This window comes from Lemur catta, chromosome 7 (assembly GCF_020740605.2).
Source record: "Lemur catta isolate mLemCat1 chromosome 7, mLemCat1.pri, whole genome shotgun sequence".
NCBI classification, from domain to species: domain Eukaryota; kingdom Metazoa; phylum Chordata; class Mammalia; order Primates; family Lemuridae; genus Lemur; species Lemur catta.
The window spans coordinates 32,172,058-32,194,137 of NC_059134.1; the positions used below are offsets into that span (position 1 = coordinate 32,172,058).

At 34.0% G+C, this 22,080-nt stretch overlaps 1 protein-coding gene across 2 annotated transcripts in view; it reads right to left on the minus strand.

Annotated features, from left to right (window-relative positions):
* GRIA4 (glutamate ionotropic receptor AMPA type subunit 4) overlaps positions 1-22,080 on the minus strand; it is a 345,257-nt gene that overhangs the window by 15,719 nt on the left and 307,458 nt on the right. The window contains exon 14 of one of the 2 annotated variants that reach the window (XM_045556701.1): positions 330-444. The exons of the other annotated variant lie outside the window; for it this stretch is intronic. Coding sequence (XP_045412657.1) covers positions 330-444 — 115 coding nt within the window. The remainder of the gene's footprint in view (positions 1-329; positions 445-22,080) is intronic. 2 annotated transcript variants of the gene reach the window in all.

A 22,080-nucleotide genomic window follows, 5' to 3' on the forward strand; every position in this document is an offset into this window, starting at 1 on the left:
CTCTCTCCTCTCTTCACTAAATTGCTCTTTCAGAAACTTGCATCCCTTCCTACTTTCCAAAACCGAGGTTCATAGGACTGCTATGTCCAATCCACAGCCTCTTCAAAGCCAGAGATTTCCAATGACTATTTTCATTAGGTTTGTTCATGTGCCACCAAATCGATATGGTTGCAAATATTTTTGCGTTGACAGTAATTGCATACTTAAGTTTGTGAGGGGACTTGACTAGCAATTCAATTGGCATTAGCAGGTCCAAACCATAGTCTCCCAGCAGATGCACCTATTACTTTACATACTGTTTACCCGCTTTTGGTGACATTGAGGCTAACCTTGGAGTCACCTCCCCCGCTGCCACATTCTCCTTTGTCGTACCACCATTTGTTTTTCAATTTGTCCAAGAGGCCTTGTTCATTCAGTTTTAAAACTGCGAGGTTAACAGCATTTCTTGAAACGATAAAACATATTTTGTAAGAAACTGCACAGCTGTTAAGATATTAGAAGGAATGAGGACTTAAGCTCTTTTATAAGCTTCTCCCAGACGCTAAATAAACCTCTCATTTTGCCATCCTGCAGCCCCTTCCACCAGAGTCCAAACCAAAGGCAATTATAACTAATTCCAAACGTATTAAACATGCAGTATTTGGTGCTCTTCACTTTTACAGTTCATTTATTGTCAAATAACTGATCTCATCATCAACCAATTACATGGTATTTTTTTTGCAAAACAGTAATAAACTTGAATTTACTAGTAATTGGGAAAGAATTGTGTGTTGAATTCCTTTGCCTCTAAGAGTGTCAACAACTCAAAAGAGACTGAAATGAAAATTCATTCCCAGAAGGAAAAACAAAATGGCATAAACAAACCAACAAACCAGCCACTAATTTTTGGGTACTGATTTCCTAACAACAAAGAGTATGGCTTAATCGTTATTCCCTTTATTACTTGTGTGGGTTTAGTTTGTTTGTTTGTTTGATTTAGGTGGTCTCAGAATCTAGGATATCCAGGTCAGTCTGGTTTCATGGGCTGGAAGTCAAAGGGTAATCAAGAGATAGCAGCAGAAAAGTTTTTGTATCTAAATTTTGTGTTGATTCTTAAAGGCATTGGATGCTATTTAGAAATTAGGATCACATATCCAATTTGACTATTTAAATTAAGTAATTAAGCCCCAGGAAGTCATGCTGCATGTGATATGGACTTTGCAAACAAACACTCTAGATTAGATTGTCTCCATGTTTATCTCTTTAAGGGTACAGGGGGAGCATATTCTAATTATTCTATAAGAGGAATAAAAAAATGTGTCATGGGCTTTTGCCTTCCATGCATTTGGTTTCTTTCCTGTTTTCAAGTTACAGTTTTTCAATGATCCATTAACTCTTTCAGAGGTTTTCACATTGTTTAATGAAATTTCTGTTAAATCTAAGGAGTGGATTATATATTTAGGTACAGTTTGTGTTATGTTATTTGATAAGCACTGAGTTTGGTGATTAATGCCAAATCAATTATAGATAAAATAAAGAAAACAACGATATTAAATAGCACTTGAACATTGATTTGCAAGTGAAATGATATTTAGTGGACTAATAAAAAGTGTTGCATATTTTGCCATTAATCAGCTGATGAAAGTGTTTCTTCTCCTAATAAGTTTGGGTAATATTTCAGGTAAACAGTGTGCTTTTCTACTGTTGTGAGGGTCTGATCCAGTTAGAGAGTAAACAGTTCTCATAAGTAAACCACATAATTTGGGAGTATTAACTCTTCTTAAGGATTAGACTGCCCATTTGCTAAATGCTAAGTAAATAATTAGCTGTTCCTATATTTTGAAGTAAATGCCATGTTAGCTGTGTAAAATGATTAATATACTTGCTAAAGTGAATAGTATCAGGTTGTCAATTTAATTACAAAAAGGAACAGATTGAAATGTAGGAGTGAATAAATATTCAGTGAAGACAGAGACATCTATTAAAAAAATTCTGTTGGGAGAAAGAAATTGTTTTAATTTATTTTGTGTCTACAAGAAACTATATTTTTCTTTCAATGAATTAAAGCTAACTACTAAAATTTCTATTTTGGAGAAAATTACTTTTATAACCCACTTTATTTTAGATTTAATCATTCATATTAGATTTTTAAAAATGAAGTGGTATTCCAATTATTTTATATGTTGGTTTAGACCATTCCTTTGATAAAACTAAAATCATTTCATGAGAGGGTTATTTAACACGGTTATTAGCCATATCCAAAGACAGTTTCACAGCACAATAGAAAACAAAAAAGCAAAATAAAGGAATGAATAAGGAAAAAACGCTTCTAAGTTGAGAAAATTCTTTGGAATCAAGGTTTCTACAAAATTATTCTAAGACATTGTCTTTCTAATACCATCTATAGGCCATGTAAAAACAGTTTAGTTTCACACTGCTATCCGTGTGTGTGTGTGTGTGTGTTTGTGTGTGTTTGGTTGATGTTATACATTTAACCAACAGATAAGTCACTGCCCAGTTCACCATAAATCCACGTTTTCCTTCCAGAAACCTGTGGTCTCTCAATAAAGTCCACTTTATACCATCATATATGAAGTTTACATTTCTTTAGTGATGCATAGTAGAAGGCACTTTGTAATTAGTATTTGGAGATAGTCTTTAGTATTTCAAGATTTCTTTGCATGTTAAAAATGACTGTTATTTTCTATGATTATCTGACTAAAGATGTAATTTCCTCATATAACAAGTTTAGGTCTAAAGGCCCTCCTTGGATTACTATTTAAACTTCGACATAAGCCACATACATAATGACCATTTGGACATCTGTTCTATTTTATGGAATGAATCACTTCTACATGTTGTTAATAATAATTGTCACATGACTTTTTAAAAAATATATAAAGTTTCTTCACTCATTTTACGAGACTAGGTTGAAAAGTACTTTTTATCCAGCCACAAAAGAAAAAGGAACCCTGCAGGAGTAATAATAGTAAACAAGACTAAGGAGGTTATAAGAAGTCAGATAAATGAGGGATGTAGAAAGCAGATATTTGCTGCAGCAAATTTATTATTGTTTTGAAATCCCTTCAAACATTTCAAATGTAGACTTCAAAATCAATGTCAGAAACTCATATTGATTACGAGGGATATTCTTGCCCTGATTAAGCCTCAGAGAAGCTGTAATCGTGATCTGCTGAGCATATAAGAGATAGAAAAATATTATGAGATATTTCTTATATTATTCCTTTTATTGTATTAAATGCAGCTTTTACAGGATAAATTCAGTTGAAATATATTGTTTTCCATTTAAAAATGGAAGGAAAAGAAGAAACAACAGTAAGTGACCACATTTTTGCTGGATGTGTAAACCACATTGGAGAACCAGGTGTGTTGACAATGACTTTTCATAGACTGAAATGGGATCCAGGTAACTTATTTTTCTTTGTCTTTTATTCCTCAAGGGAAGCCTAGGTAAGAAAAACTTCTCCAAATAACTTTTTTTCATAGTGGTAAAATGATGGGGAATGTGATTTAAGGCTGGAACAAAAATGCTCACCTGGTCAAATTCCAGGACTACTGAAAAACTTCCAAAAGTTTTTATTCCTGGAATTTCCTTCAATGAAATTAGATTATGCAAATCCATACTTCACTGTCCTAGCATCTGGGACCCATTTTTGCTAATGAGAATTATGTTGAAATGCCACATTTAAAAAAAGCTTTAGAATGGGAACTAACATATGTAAACTTTTTCCATTTATTAATTTTGGGTAAATTAATCTAATGCTAAGTAAGATTTTTTTTTTGGTAAAAAAACATGCTTAATCCAGGCTAAGACATTTATCTCTTATTCTTTACCCTTTTGTAAATAACTTATCACTAAATTCTATAGATTTGGATATGCTTTTTGCTTACTTTTATGCCTTACTCATTATATTTACTTCTAGACCATATTTCTTACAGTGTAATTTCTCTGTTGGTGAGGTATTAAAGTGTACATCTGATCAACTGTCTACCTAAGAAAATGGGGCAAATTTTAAAAGCTTAAGTACTTTTCTGATTTCCTGGATTTTTAAATATTATTGTAAAGGACTGATGATAAAAACCCTTAGATCCCACAGGATATTCAGGGCACATATAGTTTGTAGAATAAATATAATAATTTGCAATTTTATCTTTAGTCTGGTTAAAACACATTCAATTCCATCTTACTAGGATGACCATTTTATTGTTGGTTATTGATGTCAAAAGTATATGGATTTAATGCAGTTTATTTCTCTTAACTACTGTGTAATGGTGCTAGTACTGTATTATCCTTATAAGAAGACATCCATTAATTAATTACACAAGTTGAATATCCCTAATGAAAATCTAAAATCCAAAATGCTCCGAAATCTGAAACTTTCTGAGTGCTGGCATGATGCTCAAAGGAAATGCTCATTGGAGCATTTTGGATTTTCAGATTAGGAATGCTGAACAGGTAAGTATAATACAAATATTCTAAAATCTGAAAAAAAATATGAAACTAGAAACACTTGAAGGGCCCCAAGCATCCTGGATCAGGAATACTCAACCTGTATACACATGAGAAAGACTCCTTAATTTTAGACCTATGATCTCTTCACTGAGTGCTCTATTCATACTATACCCTCTATAAATTTTAAATATCAAGTGTTAAAATGTCCAGAATATTTACCTGAATGAGGCTGGGAATTTTTTTCATAGTCCTCAATACATCTTAATATAGTTTTGAAAAGCTTAAAAAAATTATATGACTCAACAAGAAATTGTGTAAAGAAATGAGACAATTTCTTTAAATCAGCAAAGGACATTGATAGATAACTTATGGAGGAAAAAATACAAATCATATAAAAATGATTCAGCCTTACTTGGAATTAAACTAATGTGAATTAAAGCAAAACAATGGCAATTCATTTCTTGCCATTCATACTGGGAGAGATAAAAGTAAAGATAATGCTCAATATAGTCAAGGATGTAATAAAATGAGCATTCTTATAAACTGATAATAGAATTAAAAACTAAACAGGAAACATTAAAAGTTTGCTTTATACAACAAAATCTTTAAAACAATTCTTACCCTTGATCCGATAATTCCCCCCTGGGGAATCAACCCTAAGAAATTAATCAAAGATGTTGCCAAAGTAATTTATGATAAATCTCATAATATATTTATATAACAAAACAGTGAAAGCAGTCTACACATCCAAAAGAAGGAGAGATTAAGTAGATTTTGGTCCACACCAGTGGTTATCAAGCTTGATTTGAGTATCAGAACTATTTATTACAAATACAGATGCTCCAATCTAACCCCTCTGTATCAGGTTCTTCTAAATTGGGGGCAGCATATGTTACAAATCTCCTGAGGTGATAGTATTGACAAGCACCAATAATCCATATGATTGACATTTTATACGCATTAAAAATTTTTAATGACGAGGGAAAATGCTTATCGTATAATGTTGAGTAGAAAAAAGAAATTTGTATATTCATTATGATTTCAGTATGAGAGTAAGCTACATATATACTTAATGAAAAAATTTGGAAGAAAATACAATACAACAAATTATTATCTCTGGGTGGCGGAATTATGGTTGATTTGGATTGTATTTTTTTTAAATAGAAACTGGGGTCTTGCTAAGTTGCCCAGGCTGGACTTGACCTCCTGGCTTCAAATAATCTTCCTGCTCAGCCCTCTAAGTAGCTAGAACTATGGGTGTAAGCTGCCGTGTTTAGTTTATATTTGTTTTTTATGCTTCCTCACCTACTCCAAATTTTCTACAATGGGCAGTGGTACTTTAATAATAAGTAAAAAACAAACAAAAATGCTTTGTATCATTTTATAATATAATGCCTTACAGAATTGTTTGATTGAAGCCAAAATATAAATTCTATTTTTTGATCAAATAAAATTTGAGAAAGAGGTAGAATGTGGGAGTTATTTTTAAGGATCTCAGAAAAATATTCATTGTTCCCGATTATGTGGTGTGGCTTGGTCCATTTGATTTTGTGCCTTTGGTCACAGGCTTGAGGACATGTGATGTATTTGGCTTCTACAAAGCTCTACTTTATTTGAGGGGAACAGGTCAGGTAAAGAAGTATGAGTAATGCATCAATTAGCAGACAGACTCCATCAGATTGGATCTGCAGGATGTTAATAGAACTCTCAGTGTCCTGGAGAGAAGACTTGCTGTTTCACACATATTTACATAGACAAGGTGAGTCTTTTCCCTGCGGCCAAATTAAATGAATTTGACTGTGAATAGGACTGAGTCCTGCTAAGTGGGCCATTTAAAAAAGAAAAAGTATATGTCTCTGTTTTTAGAAAAAGAGATTCTATGCATAGCAACCATGTTCTTTCCCAAACAAGCAGTAGAGAGCCTAAGAAAAAGACTTTTTTCTTTGGATTTGTTTTTTGCAGGAATTAAAAAAAATGAAATTTGTTTTTATCTTCCATTTTACTACATATTTGCTATATCCCTTTCTTGAAATCAAACTAAAATTCCAGATTGGAAAACTCCTTTGATTTAAACTTCATTATGCAACACATATATATGTGTGTGTGTATATATACACACATACACACACATATATACAGTAAAATTTTTGCAGTACCACTCTAACAAAAGAGTAATTTCATAAAAAATGAATAATAACCAATCTGTATAGACTATTCATTCTGTTATTGATTGATGGCTGTGTTGTCAGTAATGTCACAAGAGTTGCATGCCTGAAAGGATATTCCACGTGTCAAGATGAGATAGGTAGGGAAGAGCAAATATCACATAGGATTTACTTTTTGTAGTTTAATTAAGGATGTCTCCCAAATAAAGGTAGGTGGAGTAAGTTAGCAGAAAAACTGGGAATTTACAACAAACCCCAGAACTTTGCATCAAGTCAATGAATAATCTACTAAGAAAAATAACTATTTTATTAATCAGGAAAATATAAAAAGCAAATAAAAATCAATAGGCTGTCAAAAGATAAAGAGTTAAGAGCTAAATATGTCTGAACTTAAGGAAAGGCATTTGCATGCACAGTTCTAGCCTTTATCAGCCAGTGAGGCCTTTGGAAGAATACCCAGTTCTTAGCATTATCAATGCTCCAGTAAGTTTTCAATTTAATTTGTAGCTGTGCTCTTACTTTTCTTCCCAAATTATTCCTTCCAGTAGACAAGCACAAGGCTCTTTTTGCTTTATTGGATTTGTGCACTCATTTCCAAAGGCAGAATTTGGGCTAAATTGCTATATACATATAAGGGAAAAGTTTTTAGAAAAGATATTAAATTTTCACTCCAGTTTGCTTATGCAATGACAAGTAAGATTTGCATAAAATGGCACTATAGATTATTTATTTATTGTTCCTAAGCAGTTAGGAATTGATCAATAATTTAATATTAAAATTAGGAGGGAAACATTTTTGTTTAAGTGGAAAGACAATTCAGACCCAGCATGATTTATAACGAGCATTTGAAAATCACTTTGTTAAGGAGGAAGTTAGTGTCTTTGTTTTGGGTTTTGGATAACATATATGTAATTAAGTTAGTGTGGAGACCTTGTATTTCATACTCCAAGTTGAGTCAAAAAGAACTGAACAAATTAAGTAGATACTGACTCAATTCCAGCAATTGTCTCTAAATTGCATGTTCTTTGGAATTTGCTTGACTAATTCCTACCTGAGAACTGCGTCTGAAGAATGTTTGTGATTTTTGTAAAAGAGCTTTGTGATTTTTGTGAAAGTGTCTGCCAGTAATTCAGAGCATTAGCTAGGGATTGTGATAAATGGGAATTTTAATTAATTTTTAGTGTTGAGTGTTTTCTTAGGCAATCTTTACAGATATTTCATGCCATTTAGCTTCATGATTTTGTCAATTTTAGGTCACAGAGTAGAATTTTCTAACCTATATTGGGTCATAGACCTCTTTTAGAGTCTCATGGAAGCTATGGATACTTTCTTAGGAAAAATGCACAGATGTATAAAGCCACAGACTTGCATACGGTTTTAGGGAGTTCATATAACTTGGAAGGGCAGTCATGAACGTGGCTCAAAAAAAAATCTGTTCTAGATTATAACATTTACTTTAAAATTAATTAGTGATGACTTTCAAGTATGTCTACCAAAGGTAAGAGAAATAGAAACATCTTTATGGTGCATGGTAGTTCAGAATTTTAATAGAGAAGGGGTTTTCAGACTGTGATTTGTCGAGAAGGGATTTCCAAGGTATTGGCCTCAATCTGCAATCATTCTGCAAACACATAATGTGTGGAACATTTTTAAAAGACTATGTGAAACCAATAAAAACTTTTAAAAAAAACCGCAGAAAGATGCTTTTAGCTACACTTTTATAATATTGACAAAATATCAGTAATTCATATTAAATAACATAAATTTCATTTTATTTGTGGTGGCCTTGGGATGCTATTTGAGATTATATGTGAGAAAGTCCCTGCCCCAAGCCATCCCCTTGCTGTTATCACTATCCATGATCACGCCACACAAAGCTTTGTTTCAAGGTAAGACCACAGCTGCCTAAATTGTAAAGGACTTCAAGTTATCTCTGAATATCATCTACTTTTCAAGTTGAGGTCATTATTATTCTAAAGTAAAGTAAATTTCAAAAATATAAGCACTGGTCTCTGTCATACAAACAGCATGTGAGCTGTTCCACAGGACGGTGCCTTGCCCGGACCATGATTTGCTGTGTGCACTCGGCCCCTGTCCCTGACTTTGAATTCCTTCATCTCCTTATATGATTTCCGGAATTCTAAACCATTCCATAGACCATGAATCATGTATAGTTTCCGTTCTTTGTAGACTCCTAAAAACTTTCATCAATGGCTTTAAAGACAGAATCCTAGAACTTTTGAGTCAGAATGTGGTTTAGAGAGTATCTCCAACTTTCCTATTTTACCGATGCGGTCACTGGGGCCTAATGAAAGTTAGGTGACTTGTCCATCAAAGCCCAGCTGGGGCGCAGGTCTTCTGCTTTCTGGTCCAGTGCTCTTTCCATAGTACTATGATATCTTTGTTTCCTGTTATCACTCTTTCCTGGGTAGCTAAACTATTTGTTCATACCTTCTATGGCATTCTAAGGGAACTTTTCTTTTTCCCCTGAGAAGTTTGTCAGGCTTGGTAGGGTTTATCCACGATTAAGCTTTGGAAGCTATTTGACTCATAGATTCTCTGCACTACTAAGACGGCAACTTCAGTCCTCTCAGGCTAAGTACTCCTTGAATTGAGAAGAAACTCAAAACGCAGGTGGGCTTGTGGACTGAACTAATACATCCTAAATACCCAAGAAGGAAGTGTAGTAGATGATTTTCTTTGAAAAGCAATACCAAGAACCTATGTGATGGCTTGATTTAACTAAAGGGTAACATTTATTTTCTCCCAAGGTTAAAATAAGATGTTTAGTTTAATACACACCAAGTTCTTAATGATTTAAATTCTAATCTTTTGGGACATGTAATCTTGGATCCCAAGAACAGCATCATAAGGATGCTCCAGTATAATGAATTAGAATATTTTACACAGAAGGAACAGAACTGTGAAAACAAATACTAAAATAACAATGGCCATCCACAAAAACTCAATCTCATCTTTGAATTTTTATTTAGCTTTCTTTCCTATAATCATTATCCATTAAGAACTGTTTTTCTGAAAAGTGTCTTTAAAATTTTTATTTTCATTTCTATTACCCTGGTCTCACCTTAGTTGAAGCCTTTGTCACCTGAGACCAGATCCATTGGCTCTCTCAATCCATTCTCTGCTACCTAGACTCAGAACCCTCTTGCCTATCTGCTTGTTTGTAGTGCTTTGTCAAAAACCTTAGTGACTCACGATTGCCTCCAAGATAGTATGCTAACTTTTCTGATATGAAAGGCTTCCCAACCATTTTAAAGTCTAATTTCATTATATTTTATCGAGCCATATACTATGCCAAGTTCATTATATTCTCATTGAATCCTTACAACAAACCTATATGATAGAATTACGTTTCCATTTTACAAATGAGGATAGTAAGTAAGGCCTAAAGTTGCCGGGCTAGTGAATGGCAAAGGTGGAACTGGAACTTGGGTTTGTCTAACATAGAAGACTAATCTCGTAACCACACTAATCCCCCAAGCAGGCTCTTTCTGCCATTAGCCAGGCTAGTTTCTTTAAAGTCCCAAAGGTATTTTATTCAGAACTGACTCTAAACTCGTAATAGAACTTTCACCAGGAATTCCTTCTCCCCCTCCTCTTAGCTTTTCTAAGTTTCTTATCATTTTTCAGGAATGATTTAGTCATTCAACAAGTGTTTATCAACGAATACATTAGAGCTTTCTTTATGAGGTCTTTCCCAGATACTCTAGATTCCATTTACCTCCCGCTTCCTTGAATTATAACATCTACTGTCTGAAGCATTCACATTTGCTTTGAGTCACGTATACTTTACGATGTTACCTATGTACATTTTTTTCTCCCTCTTGGAGGATAGCAACTGTGTTTTCTGGTACCTTATACATTCCCAATCTTAGTGCAGGGCAAGAAGTATAGTTGGTATGCAATAATTACATGAGAATTGATGTCAAAGTGACTTAGCTTCAGGGGCTGTTTTGCAAGGAACCCAATAAAGTGAAAGAATAGTGTGCTGGACAACAAAAGGGAATCCTTCAACTATGGAAACTAACAGATTTTGGGAAGATCTGGTATGAAGTGTGTTTTAAAACAAAACAAAACAAAACAAAATGCTTCAAACTGTCCATTCAATGTTGGCAAGAGGGATATAACAATATTATTAACACTAGCTGTCTTTATGCATAATGGCAGACAATTTGGTCTATTGTATAAACAAAATAATCTAAGAAAGTATTTCAGCGAGATTATAGATAGGAAAAATAAACGGTCATCAATTCACTTTGTGTATCCAGACAAGGAAAGAACACTCCATGATAAAATCAAATACAGCTTTGTTGTTAATATCAAAGGAAATATGATACTCCCAATTTCAAGATAAAAATTGTCCATAATTATATTTTTATAAATCAATTCTCATCTATTTAAGTTTAGCCAATAAAACACATCATCTTTAGAAAATTTTTCTGTTACTAAATTTACTACATAGAATAGTGTAATTCAGCTCATTTTATAAATTAAAAATTATACTTGTTATCAACTGATATTAAATGTCAACTCTATGGTTGAAGATTTATTTCATTGTATATTTTAACATGTATTTAACTCACTAAATATATCTATTTAAACTTCATATACAAATACTTTGAATTTTCCATCAAATTCCTGAGACTAAAAAAAAAAAAAAAATCACAATTTGAATTTTCTTCTCTCAATGAAAGTTTCAATTCCTTAGCAGTAGGCCAGCATTTGCTCTTGTAACTGAAAATGTATTCACCTACTTTATCTTTTGGCTTGGATTTTGGTTAGGTGGGACAATAACACAAACAGGAGAAGGAACTTGAGTAATAAAAATAGTGCTTCCTCTAGAAATAGGGATTACAAGCTAATTAAAGGAAGCTGTATGAGCTTTCCATTCAAAATTTAGGACTATAATAGGGGGCTCACAACTAGGAAAACATGTGGCTTTTCTGTTACTTTCTGAAAATAGTTGAAGCCTAAGAATTCTAAGACTATGGGTGTTTAAAGATTTTAAGATTATGTCATTCTAAGGGACGATAGAAAACTGCTTATCTCAAAAGCAACAAGACTCATAATCATATTTCAAAACAAATATATTCTAATGTCCATTTTTAAAATCAAACAGCTCAAATAGAAAAAAGTGACAAAAAGTTAAAATTTTTAAAATAGTCTCACATTTGTTTTTGTTGGTGTTAGAATAATACTAGAACATGGTCTTTTAGTTATTTGCTCCTTGTCAGAAGTTGGGTATGTCTTAAGCTACCAGTTTGGACACTTCTCCAAACTATTTTTAATATAATAAATTGAGTACAGTTCATATAAATCAATACATTTCACTCCACTAAGTAACAAAACCAAAAAAAAAAAAAAAAATGGTGCTTTCATCTCAATTTCAAGTTATCCAAAAGAACTAAGTCACTGTAGATCTACCACCAATTCTTTCCCTGGGTAAGATTACCAAAAAATATTTCATAAGAATTCAAAGTATACAACAACTCTTCCTGACATAACTAATCTCCATGTAGATGTCAAATTCTAACACATACATAATTCACTAAAAAATATTGTAACAATTTCCTTCTTTTGTATGATTGCTTAGGCAGAGATTCCAGAGGTTTGGCATCTTAAAATTTAGGAATGAATAGATCAAGAATGAATAATGTGACTCAAATATATTCTGTACTTTTCACTAAAGGAGTCAGTTAATGAAAAAGTCAAAACTAGGTTTTACCTGACTATTTGACATCAAAATGTGCTATGTGCTAAAAGTTCAATGCTTGGGTTTCTGGATTTGGTGACCATTACAATATAATTATCTATAAAAATAACACGTGTTGATATTGACATCACGTTTCTATTTCATATGTGTCCTTTTGTGTATATTACTAATGACATGACTACTATAGCTTCTGCTCTGATGACAATAGCCTCTAACAAAAATATATCCTTCTGAGACGATTTTCCTTCTTTAAAAGCTCCAACAACCCAACTTTAAGGTTATGCCAGGCTTTTAAATATGTCTGTAACAAAATGGTAGACCTGTATTACTGAAAGATGATGACTTTTTATTTTCTGGCAACAAATTGCCTGAATTTTCACTCTTCCTGAACATTTTTTTTTGTCCTTTCCTAAAATTTCCTTCTTCTTGAGCCCTAAGTGTCTCAGTTACCCTACCCTGAAACTTTTCTAAAATCTACTCAAGTCACACAAGATCTAGCCTCTTTGGAAGGAAATGATAGCAAAGAACTATTGCTGAATAGGATATGGAAACTGGTCCCTTGTATAATCTGTACGGTCTACCTTTCTTCTAATACTTCTAATTCTAGACACCTTTTAAATTCTCTCCCTTGTTGCTCCCCTTGGGGTCTCCTCCATGGAAGGACCAATTTGAAACAGAGTATCAAAGGCAGGAAATGCTGATTTCCAAGGACAACAACACAAAAAGAGAGGTTACGGTGGAGACCATTAAAAGCCATATAAAAAAGGCCTGGGAAGAAGGTGTGTAACATGGAGAAATAATGCTCAAGATAGTATTTCTTTTTATTTTTCTAACTACAATTTTCATACAGTACCTTAAAAAAATATCATCAAGTCTATACTTCTTCAGATCAGAAGTCCAACCTGATCATATTTCCAAATATATATCATTAAAAATATATGAGCTTTTCTTTCATTAAAATGTCTAAGAAATGATATATTTCTGTAGAAACACTTGGGATTTTAGTTTTAATATTTTTGTGACCTCTTATCCATTATGATTTGACTGACAGCAACTACGTATATTCTACCTATAGAGAAATTACTAGCTGATAATTTCCTAAGGCCTATGCAAGAATCTAAGCCTAATGGAAGACTGCTACTAATATTTAATGATGATGAAAAACATAAATGCATTAGCATATAACTGATATGACTTAGGTGAAGGTTATTATTTTTTCCTGCTATAACATTTGTAAGTGGATGTTCACATAACTATTATACACAAGTGGCAAGCTGGTTTCCTAATGTTGATTGGTTAAAAAATATTAATGTATAAAGAAAAAGGGATTAAAAAATAGGTGGGGGAGGGGTTTCCTTCAAATGGATGGAACCCATTCTTTTGAAAGAAAACTCCCCTCTTACCTTGGTCCTGGAGCTGGTTAGTTCTCCTCTGTCCTCCTCCTAGGGGAGAAATACCCAAAGTTAAACAATAATAGAACATGATCTTGTATTAAAGTCAAGTTCAGTTCTGGCCAACCCCTTCTTCAGGTCTCACAAGACACTACCAACTGTCTGATATACTGGGGCTTTCACTGCATTGATTTCAAAACCCATTTTAAGGATTAAGCCAAAGGGGAATGAACGTTAGCTGCCTAAGAGGAAAAAATTCTGTCTGCCCTTCAGTCAGTCTATCTTGTCAGAAAGTTCTTATAAATTGAAGACTGGCGTAGAGCAGGGAATTCATGGAAGGGCATTGCCTGGGTAATTTTCATCAGGTAGAGTGAGTAATGAAGGCTGTGCCATGGGAGTTCCTTAGGGAGAAGAGGTGCTGTGGTGTTCTCAGCCCATCTCCCTGATGTTCTTTTGTCTTTTGAGAGGAAAATGATAGTACTACAAGCAACACCATGTTTGGAGCAGTTCTAAACCAATATGGACAATAATTATTGTAAAAATAAAAAAAAAATTAGAGAGTCTTTAGACAGGAAGGTTAGAATAAAGTCTGGGGAATGGATATTATCAAACACTACATACTTGTTTTATTTTTTTGAAACAGGGAATCACAGCTTGGATAAAGATGGGATCATTTTTTTTTTCTTAATGTGTCTCTGTCTAGCTAGGGCACCTTGTGTCTTTGGAGAGAAACAAGGCAACACAGTGAAAGGAACATGGATTTGGGAATTAGACAGCAATGGGCTCCAATTCCACCTCTGTCACTCGTCAGCTATTTGACCTGCGTTTTAGCAGCATCATCCCTCCAGATGGAGATAACTGCATCAACTTCAAGGAGTTGTGGGGGTCAAATTAGAAAATAAATTCATATATGTGTGCTTGGTACATAGTAGTTTGTTATTAAATTTTTATTTCCTTTCCATTTATATAGTCTCTGATATGATCATTTCTTATTTGGATTACTTTATCTCTTTTAAGGCTACTGACCAATTAACCGAGCTTAGAGTCAGTTCTTGGTTACCCTTTGGCATAATTTCAGAGATGGTGGGTGAATGACTCCCATAAAAAAATCAAATACCAGACAATTGATTGAATTCTGTGAGACATGAAGGAGAGTGGAGACCAAGAATGAGCCTGAACCCATACAAGATCATGTGCTATTGTTATTTAACTTTGGGTAACTTATTAAAATTCTTCATCAAGTAAAATGACATCAGGTGAGAAAATGGATGTACTTTGGAACCTTAGTTTGTCCAAGTATATTCCAGAGACTTCAAAATGAGGGATGTCATAATCATTATGCTAATGGCCATTATGAAAATGTGCAGGGAAAAAACACTATATGGCAGATTCTGTTTTATAAAGATATCTTATCTCCATCTATTGTTACCATTTATTCAATGTTAGATTTATTATATAAAAATGAGATTTAAAATTTAATCACCTCAAAGTTTCATGATATATATATATATGGCATAATATAAATATATATATAAATATATATATAATATATAATATATAAAAATATAATATAAATATAAATATAAATATAAATGGCATAATAAAATTTCTCCATCTATAACATATATGTTTTCCCTGCTATTCCTCCTTGGAAACTTTAACTTCATTCATTATCTTTCATGAATATTCTAAAAATGGCTATTTTGACAAGCCAGATTTTTATCCACTAAATGCTATAAATTCAAAAAAATATACAGAGAGAGAGCATTTCCTTTTTTTTTTTTTGAAACACATACATGCAGAAATTGTAAAGCTGTGCTCAAAATTGAACAAAAAGGAGCAAACTGTATTTTATCAAACACCTACTTCATCCATGGAAGTCACTTATATGATAGAGTTTTGAAGGAAATAGCTTTATATTTAGAAATGATCTGGGAACCTATGAATAAGAACAACTATAGCTATACTGCCTGGATTGGGTAAAATTACAGTGGCTGTGCAGTCTTCATGCTTCAGGGCATAAATTGATTGCTATTTGTGATGAAGAGAAAAATGAAAAAGAAATTAAGTAGTACTGAAGTTGTTAGGGTTATTATGGTGCCCTTACAAAAATCACCGTTGCAGGTATTTCATATGGAAACACCACAGGATACCACATTACATAGGCCAATTCTTAAAATCTTATCTAGATATGGAAATATAAGTTTTGTTCTAAAAAAAATCAAAAGAAGTCCTTCTATATGCATGTGCTTCATTTTTGATGTTTTATTTCCCCTTTTATATAATCCAATGAATTTTGTCAGATTTGTACTTTGCCAAAAGTTTGATGTCAGCATGTAATTTTAAATGTCTGTTTATATCAGCATACAAGATCTGTATTTATCTCTAGTTATGTTGGTTCTTACAGAGAAGTGCTTTCCTTAAATACCTTTCCATTTCACAATGTATTCAGACTGCAATAAAAGCAGCTATTTACTAAAGAAGTGGTTTATTTAATTCCAAAAGCAGATGCGCTTCTATCAGGGTTCTAAGAATGAATTTTCCCCGAGTTTTATTAAGTGTCTGCAACTTCAAAGAGGTATGAGAATTCCTTGGTTGTTCTGCTAAAGATAGTCTAGGGTATAACTGAGGCTCTCAGACTGCCAAAGTGGGAATGGAATATAGAAGTCACCATTGCTATTTCCTCTCTAAGAGATGTGAGAATCTCTTCTACTTTTACTTGCACAGGTCTGATGTTGGGGATCATATGCCAATTTTCCCTCATTTTAGGGGACCAGTTTTAATTTTAAAATGTTTCTTTGTGCTGACCTGAAATCTACTTTTATGTAATTTCTTTAACTCAACTGGAGTACCTAGTTTTTTGGGCAGAATATCGCTCTTTTGCCCCAGGTAGAGTGCAGTGGCATCATTGTAGCTCACAGCAACCTCAAACTCCTGGGCTCAAGTGATCCTACTGCCTCAGCCTCTCCAGTAGCTGGGATTATAGGCACGCACCACCACACCTGGGTAATTTTTCTATTTTTTGTAGAGACGAGGTATTGCTCTTACTCAGGCTGGTCTCGAACTCCTGACCTCAAGTGATCATCCTGCCTCGGCCTCCCAGACTGCTAGGATTACAGGCATGAGCCACTGCACCCAGCCCTCTAGTTTTTAATATAAATTAAGAATTATGGAACTTGAGCTCTATATGGGTATTTCCAATACACTTTGAAATTATCAGTGTTGCCAAAACTGCAGCACGGAAAAATCACAGAAACTGCTTTGTAAGTTTTCAGATTTGAGTATATTTATATTTAAAAAGTCCTTTTTTGTTCTTTTCCCCATAAGAGCACTGGAGAGAGTCAGAAGATCTCATTTCTAATCTCAGCTGGGGACTGTGGGCAAGTCACTTAACGTCTCTACTGTACAGTGCCTTCCTCTGTAATAAAATGACATCACAAGAGGGTTAAAAAGTGTAAGTAGAAGAATGTTTGTGGGAGTGGTTGAAAACTGTAACTTTGTACTGTGACTATTATTGCTTCTCTTAAGACATATACTGCTCAGTAATCTTTAGTGTTCAACAGGAGCATAATCTTTCAAAAGTGAACAAATTAAAAAGAAAATTAAATGATATATTAACTGATTCTTTGGCTTATACAATATTATCATTACTCTATCATTTAATAGGAAGCAATTTTTATTTATTTATTTATTTTTAATTCTATGACCTTTTACTGTTTACTCCAGGAGACAACCTGAGGTCAACTTTTCTTGGTCCCTATTTATTTTCCATTTGCCTCTGACTAGTGTCAAACACAAGCCAAAGGTTAGGGTATCATCTTAGGACCATGGATACCTGGATACCTGGTTTCACTTTATTAATAATTTCCCTCATGCTTTTTTTTCAAATTCACTGTTTTATGCTAAAGAAACTAGCAATGTAAAACTGCTGTACTTGGTAATACTTTTATGATTTTTTGAGGTTCTAGTTGCAAATGGCTGAAAAGAGGGGATACCAGGGGCTGGGGAGCTGATGATGTCTTTTCTTAGTTACTAATAGGATTTTGGACTGTTACCACTTCAAAAAGGGATATTCGGAAGCTACGTATCTGTCAGCACCAAATACAAAACAACTAGGATTCCATAACAGCAGAGGCCCTGTAAGAAGCTCTCGCCAGTTTTTATATAATCCTCTGGGTAGCAAAGTAACAGTGAAAAAGGATCTATATATTCTTATACTTCATTTGAAAGGCAGAAGCTATTGTCACATTTGTTTGATTGACTCCAATTTAATCCTTAGTCTGGATAACTCCCAAATATTTAGTACTTAGAGAAAACATTAAATTTTTAACATTTTTGTAAAAATTTATCTGTGGGATAATTTCTTCATGGAGTACCCTAGAATTAAAAAAAAGTTAAATAAATTTTAGTTTATTACAACATGATATGATATGGTTTTGTGTGGTCAGTGGTATTTAAAATGATAGTTTTCCCCAACATCTCAGTATTGTATACTTTGAACGGTAGCGTTGATGCTGAGGATGTTTTTCTGCTTCTAATTTTTCTTAATTTTTGAGTTATGTGATATTAAAAGAATAGATCGAAATGGTTTCACAAACTTTTTGAAAGTGTATTTCATTCTGTGGATATCTCTTAATAACAATTGTTAGATTCTCAGAAAATATGGAATCTGTCCATTTAAAAGAAACTACTTGCAATCATGAAAAAGACTTTTCTGATATTAAGGAGGATAAAAAGTATGTTCACAATATTCCTAACTTCTGATAATGTAATTATTATTTACAAAATATTCTCATAATCCAGATAATGTTTCTTTCTAAGAAGGCTCAGGACCAGGGTTAGCTAAGTATTTTGGAGAACTGAATGGTGATTTTTTATTCAGGTTCAGCTGTTGCCAGATACCTGTGATACTGTATATTTGTGGCAGTTATCTCAGATATATGTTATTTCCTTCTGAAAACAGACTTATTGAACTGATTTTTTTTTTTGTGTGGAGGAGAACAAACATTAAAATAAACGAGCTATAGTTTCATATTTCTAGCTAAATTAAAATAGACTATAATTCTAAACCAGAGTTATCACTATTTTCCAACTTATTCTAATGACTACCAAACTATTTTATCTTTCTTTTCTTAAATTTGAATGATAAACTATTCCCATCTTGGCGGATGTTATCTTTAGATGACAAAAGGAGGCTAATAACGTCTAAAGTTGTGGATGAGTGGTTTCCTATATGCTATGCTGAAACAAATAGGTACAATTTCATTTTTGTGGAAAACCATTATTTACTTATGATGTACTAAGCAGACGTTTATCATTAGCATAAAACTGCATTAAAGCAGCATGATATAAAATTCTCCATTGAGGAGTAGATTGCATTTCCACAATAAACTGAGCTTTATAGTATTTTATTATAGGCATTTTGGAGTTTTATAGTGAACCTGATTACCATCACTCCCTCCAAACCCTGTATTGTGTATATTTGTGTGTGTGTCTAAATTATTTACATGTCTAATTATTGCAAGTATAGGGAGCCCCTTCCTACCTCTCTTCTTCAGTCCCTCCCCTCTCCACCTTTGTACTTTCAGCTAAGAAGGTGCTGGGACAGTGAGTGGTAGGAATCTACTGCAGTATGATTATACTACTTTACTTTTTGCCGCTACCAAACTGTCCAGAGTTCTAAGAGTTAGGTCAGAGTTATGATCTCTCTGAGAAATGTTAATGGTTCCTCCTTCTGCAGCAGCCAGGGGTGTCATCTTCCTGGCATCCTTTTCTTTAGGAAGATAAGTCTGGAGACTAAATCTAACATGAGTGATGTGCAAAGAACAACGAAACTTGTCACTTGACCTGTGCTGCTATTCTGAGGATAAATGAAGACCCACTCATGAAACTACCTACAAGCAACTTTACCAAGAGCATTTACTCTATACAGAAGTTATGATCCTATAGCCTGAGATCTTATAGTGGAGAAAATTAATCTGACACATTTTCTTTAATAACTGAGTATAGACAGGGTTAAAGAGCAGCTTTGTAGCCATGGTCAGAATCTATATTATGCAGAGCAGAAACAAAAAACCTCTTTTTGGGGAAACTTAAATATTGGTCCAGGGAATGCTGAGTATGAGGACACGGAGGGCAAATTCCACAGGGAGCGAACAGCACTGGAGTTTGATGCCTTCAAATCTACTTTGGCTACTTGTAAGGGTGAGTAAGCACTCCTGTCTACATACCAAGCCCATGCATATATTAACTTTTCATCTTTGATCTGAATACACCAGCACGAAGACATCATAGAATGGCCTTAGTGTCCCTTCCTGTCGTGGAAGTGCAGACCCTGGCAAGTCATGCTTGCCAGGCAGGCTTAGGAATGGTGAAAGCTTCACATAATTTCTCTGGCACAGGGTGTTTGTTTGTCCTGCCGCTGAGACTTAACTGTAAGCAGCATACCCATATATCGCGCCACAATCAACATATAGGATTCAATATAGAAGCAGATGCAGAAGCTCCAGGCAAACTAACATTTGCTATTCTTCTTATTTTCCTAGCTGTAGGATTCCTGCTTCCATAAATTTCCCTTCCATCACTTTCCCCTCCCCCAACCCCATCCTTTTTGTTAGGAGATCCTTTCAGATGCTTTGCTTTGACTAGCTGGACTTTATTTTCTCACTAAGTTACCTTTCATAACTGTGCCTTCTTCTAGATTTCAGCACTGCCAGCACCCTCAGGGGGCATGTCTCCCCTCCAGCCCTAGTGTTTTACAGCTTTGGTTCCAGAGAACCCATATCTCCTGGCCACAAAAAGGGAGATCCAAACACACAGAAACCCTCACACACTTGTTTTTTTGTTCCTACGCCTCTTAACCTGATCAATAGTGTGGATATTGCTTCTGGAGACCATGCCTTTTGGTAAGATGATCTGTAAAGATGAATGACATAATATGGAACCTATATGGCTACTTGACATGTATTAATACTAAGAGGAAACACTTAAGTATGCTACCAATGTAGGGGTAGGTTCATCCACAGATTTTCAGCACATTTACTATACATCAGATTATGAGCTTTGACCTTAAAGTACAACTTTATGTTCCCGAAATACAGTTGGCGTATGTATATCAAAGTTGCCCAACTTGGGTGGCTGTAGGTATGTACTCATGTTGTGTGTCGCTACTGAATCAATTTGAATTGTATGGGATTTAGAGGTTTTTGTTTGGAGATTCTTTATATTTATGAGATTTGTCAATGAGGCAGTTGGGTGGGAGTCAACAAAATAGTTTGGAATTCTGGTTTTTCTTAGAACTGTCAGAATTGAGATCTAGTCTTAGATCTCTCATCAAATCTCATAAATAAACTGCTAAACTAATTTTTGGCAGCAGTTTTGTCTTGTTCAACTTGATACTCTTTGAAGTGGTAGAAACTAAAATGGCCACAAGTTACCCATTTTCTCAGAAAGTCACTAAAATACAATTTCTAAGTGCAGTGGTGAGAACAAAGAACTAAACATTGAATTTAGAAATTTTTCAAGCTGGTGTTACCTACTTAGGCTGCTGTAACACATCTCAAGAGTGACCAACTTAAAAACTTCCCAATAAATTCTCAGTTGGAACCCACCCAACAATCATTTATTGAATGAACTGTCAGAAGATTGAGGGCAAATCATTTCAGCATTTTAATTTTTTTCTTTTTTACTAATGAGAAGAATGGCAAAAATATATAATGCCTGGTCAATCTTAAAAGAAATATAGAAAAAAAGCAACATTTGTTTCCTCTTCGTGGAAACCTGTGATTTGGGTCATCTTTTAGTTACAGGAAAGAGTTAAGGGAAAAATCTAGAATTCCCAATGTCAGTGGAAAGTTTTTGTAGTCAACGTCTAGAAAGAGAAGGATGAAATATATGAATTCTACTGTGCAATTATTTCCCCTGGGACATGTGTAGCATTGATGTTTTACCATGTGACATCCCAATCTGTGAATGCAAAATACTTGGTACCCACAATAAACATCAGCATGCCTAATAGCAAACTGGGTAGCTGTTTAAGCATATTGCAACAAGAGGGATTTGTGTGTGTGCGTGTGTGTGTGTGTGCATTTTAAGAGGTTCGATTAATTTTTGTGGTGTGTGTTTTTCCCACTCTTAGCTTAATAGACCTTATTCCAAAATATAATAGGATTATAAAAACTAAGTTATCTATAGCATCTTTAATATGGCACTAAGAAAAATGAAGGATATTCATAAGCAAAAATATGTCTTTCCATAATAGTTAAAATTTAAGAAAACCCACTACAACTCATTTCCAGAAGGAATGTTAAAAGTTTATTCACTTGAGGCCAAGTGATA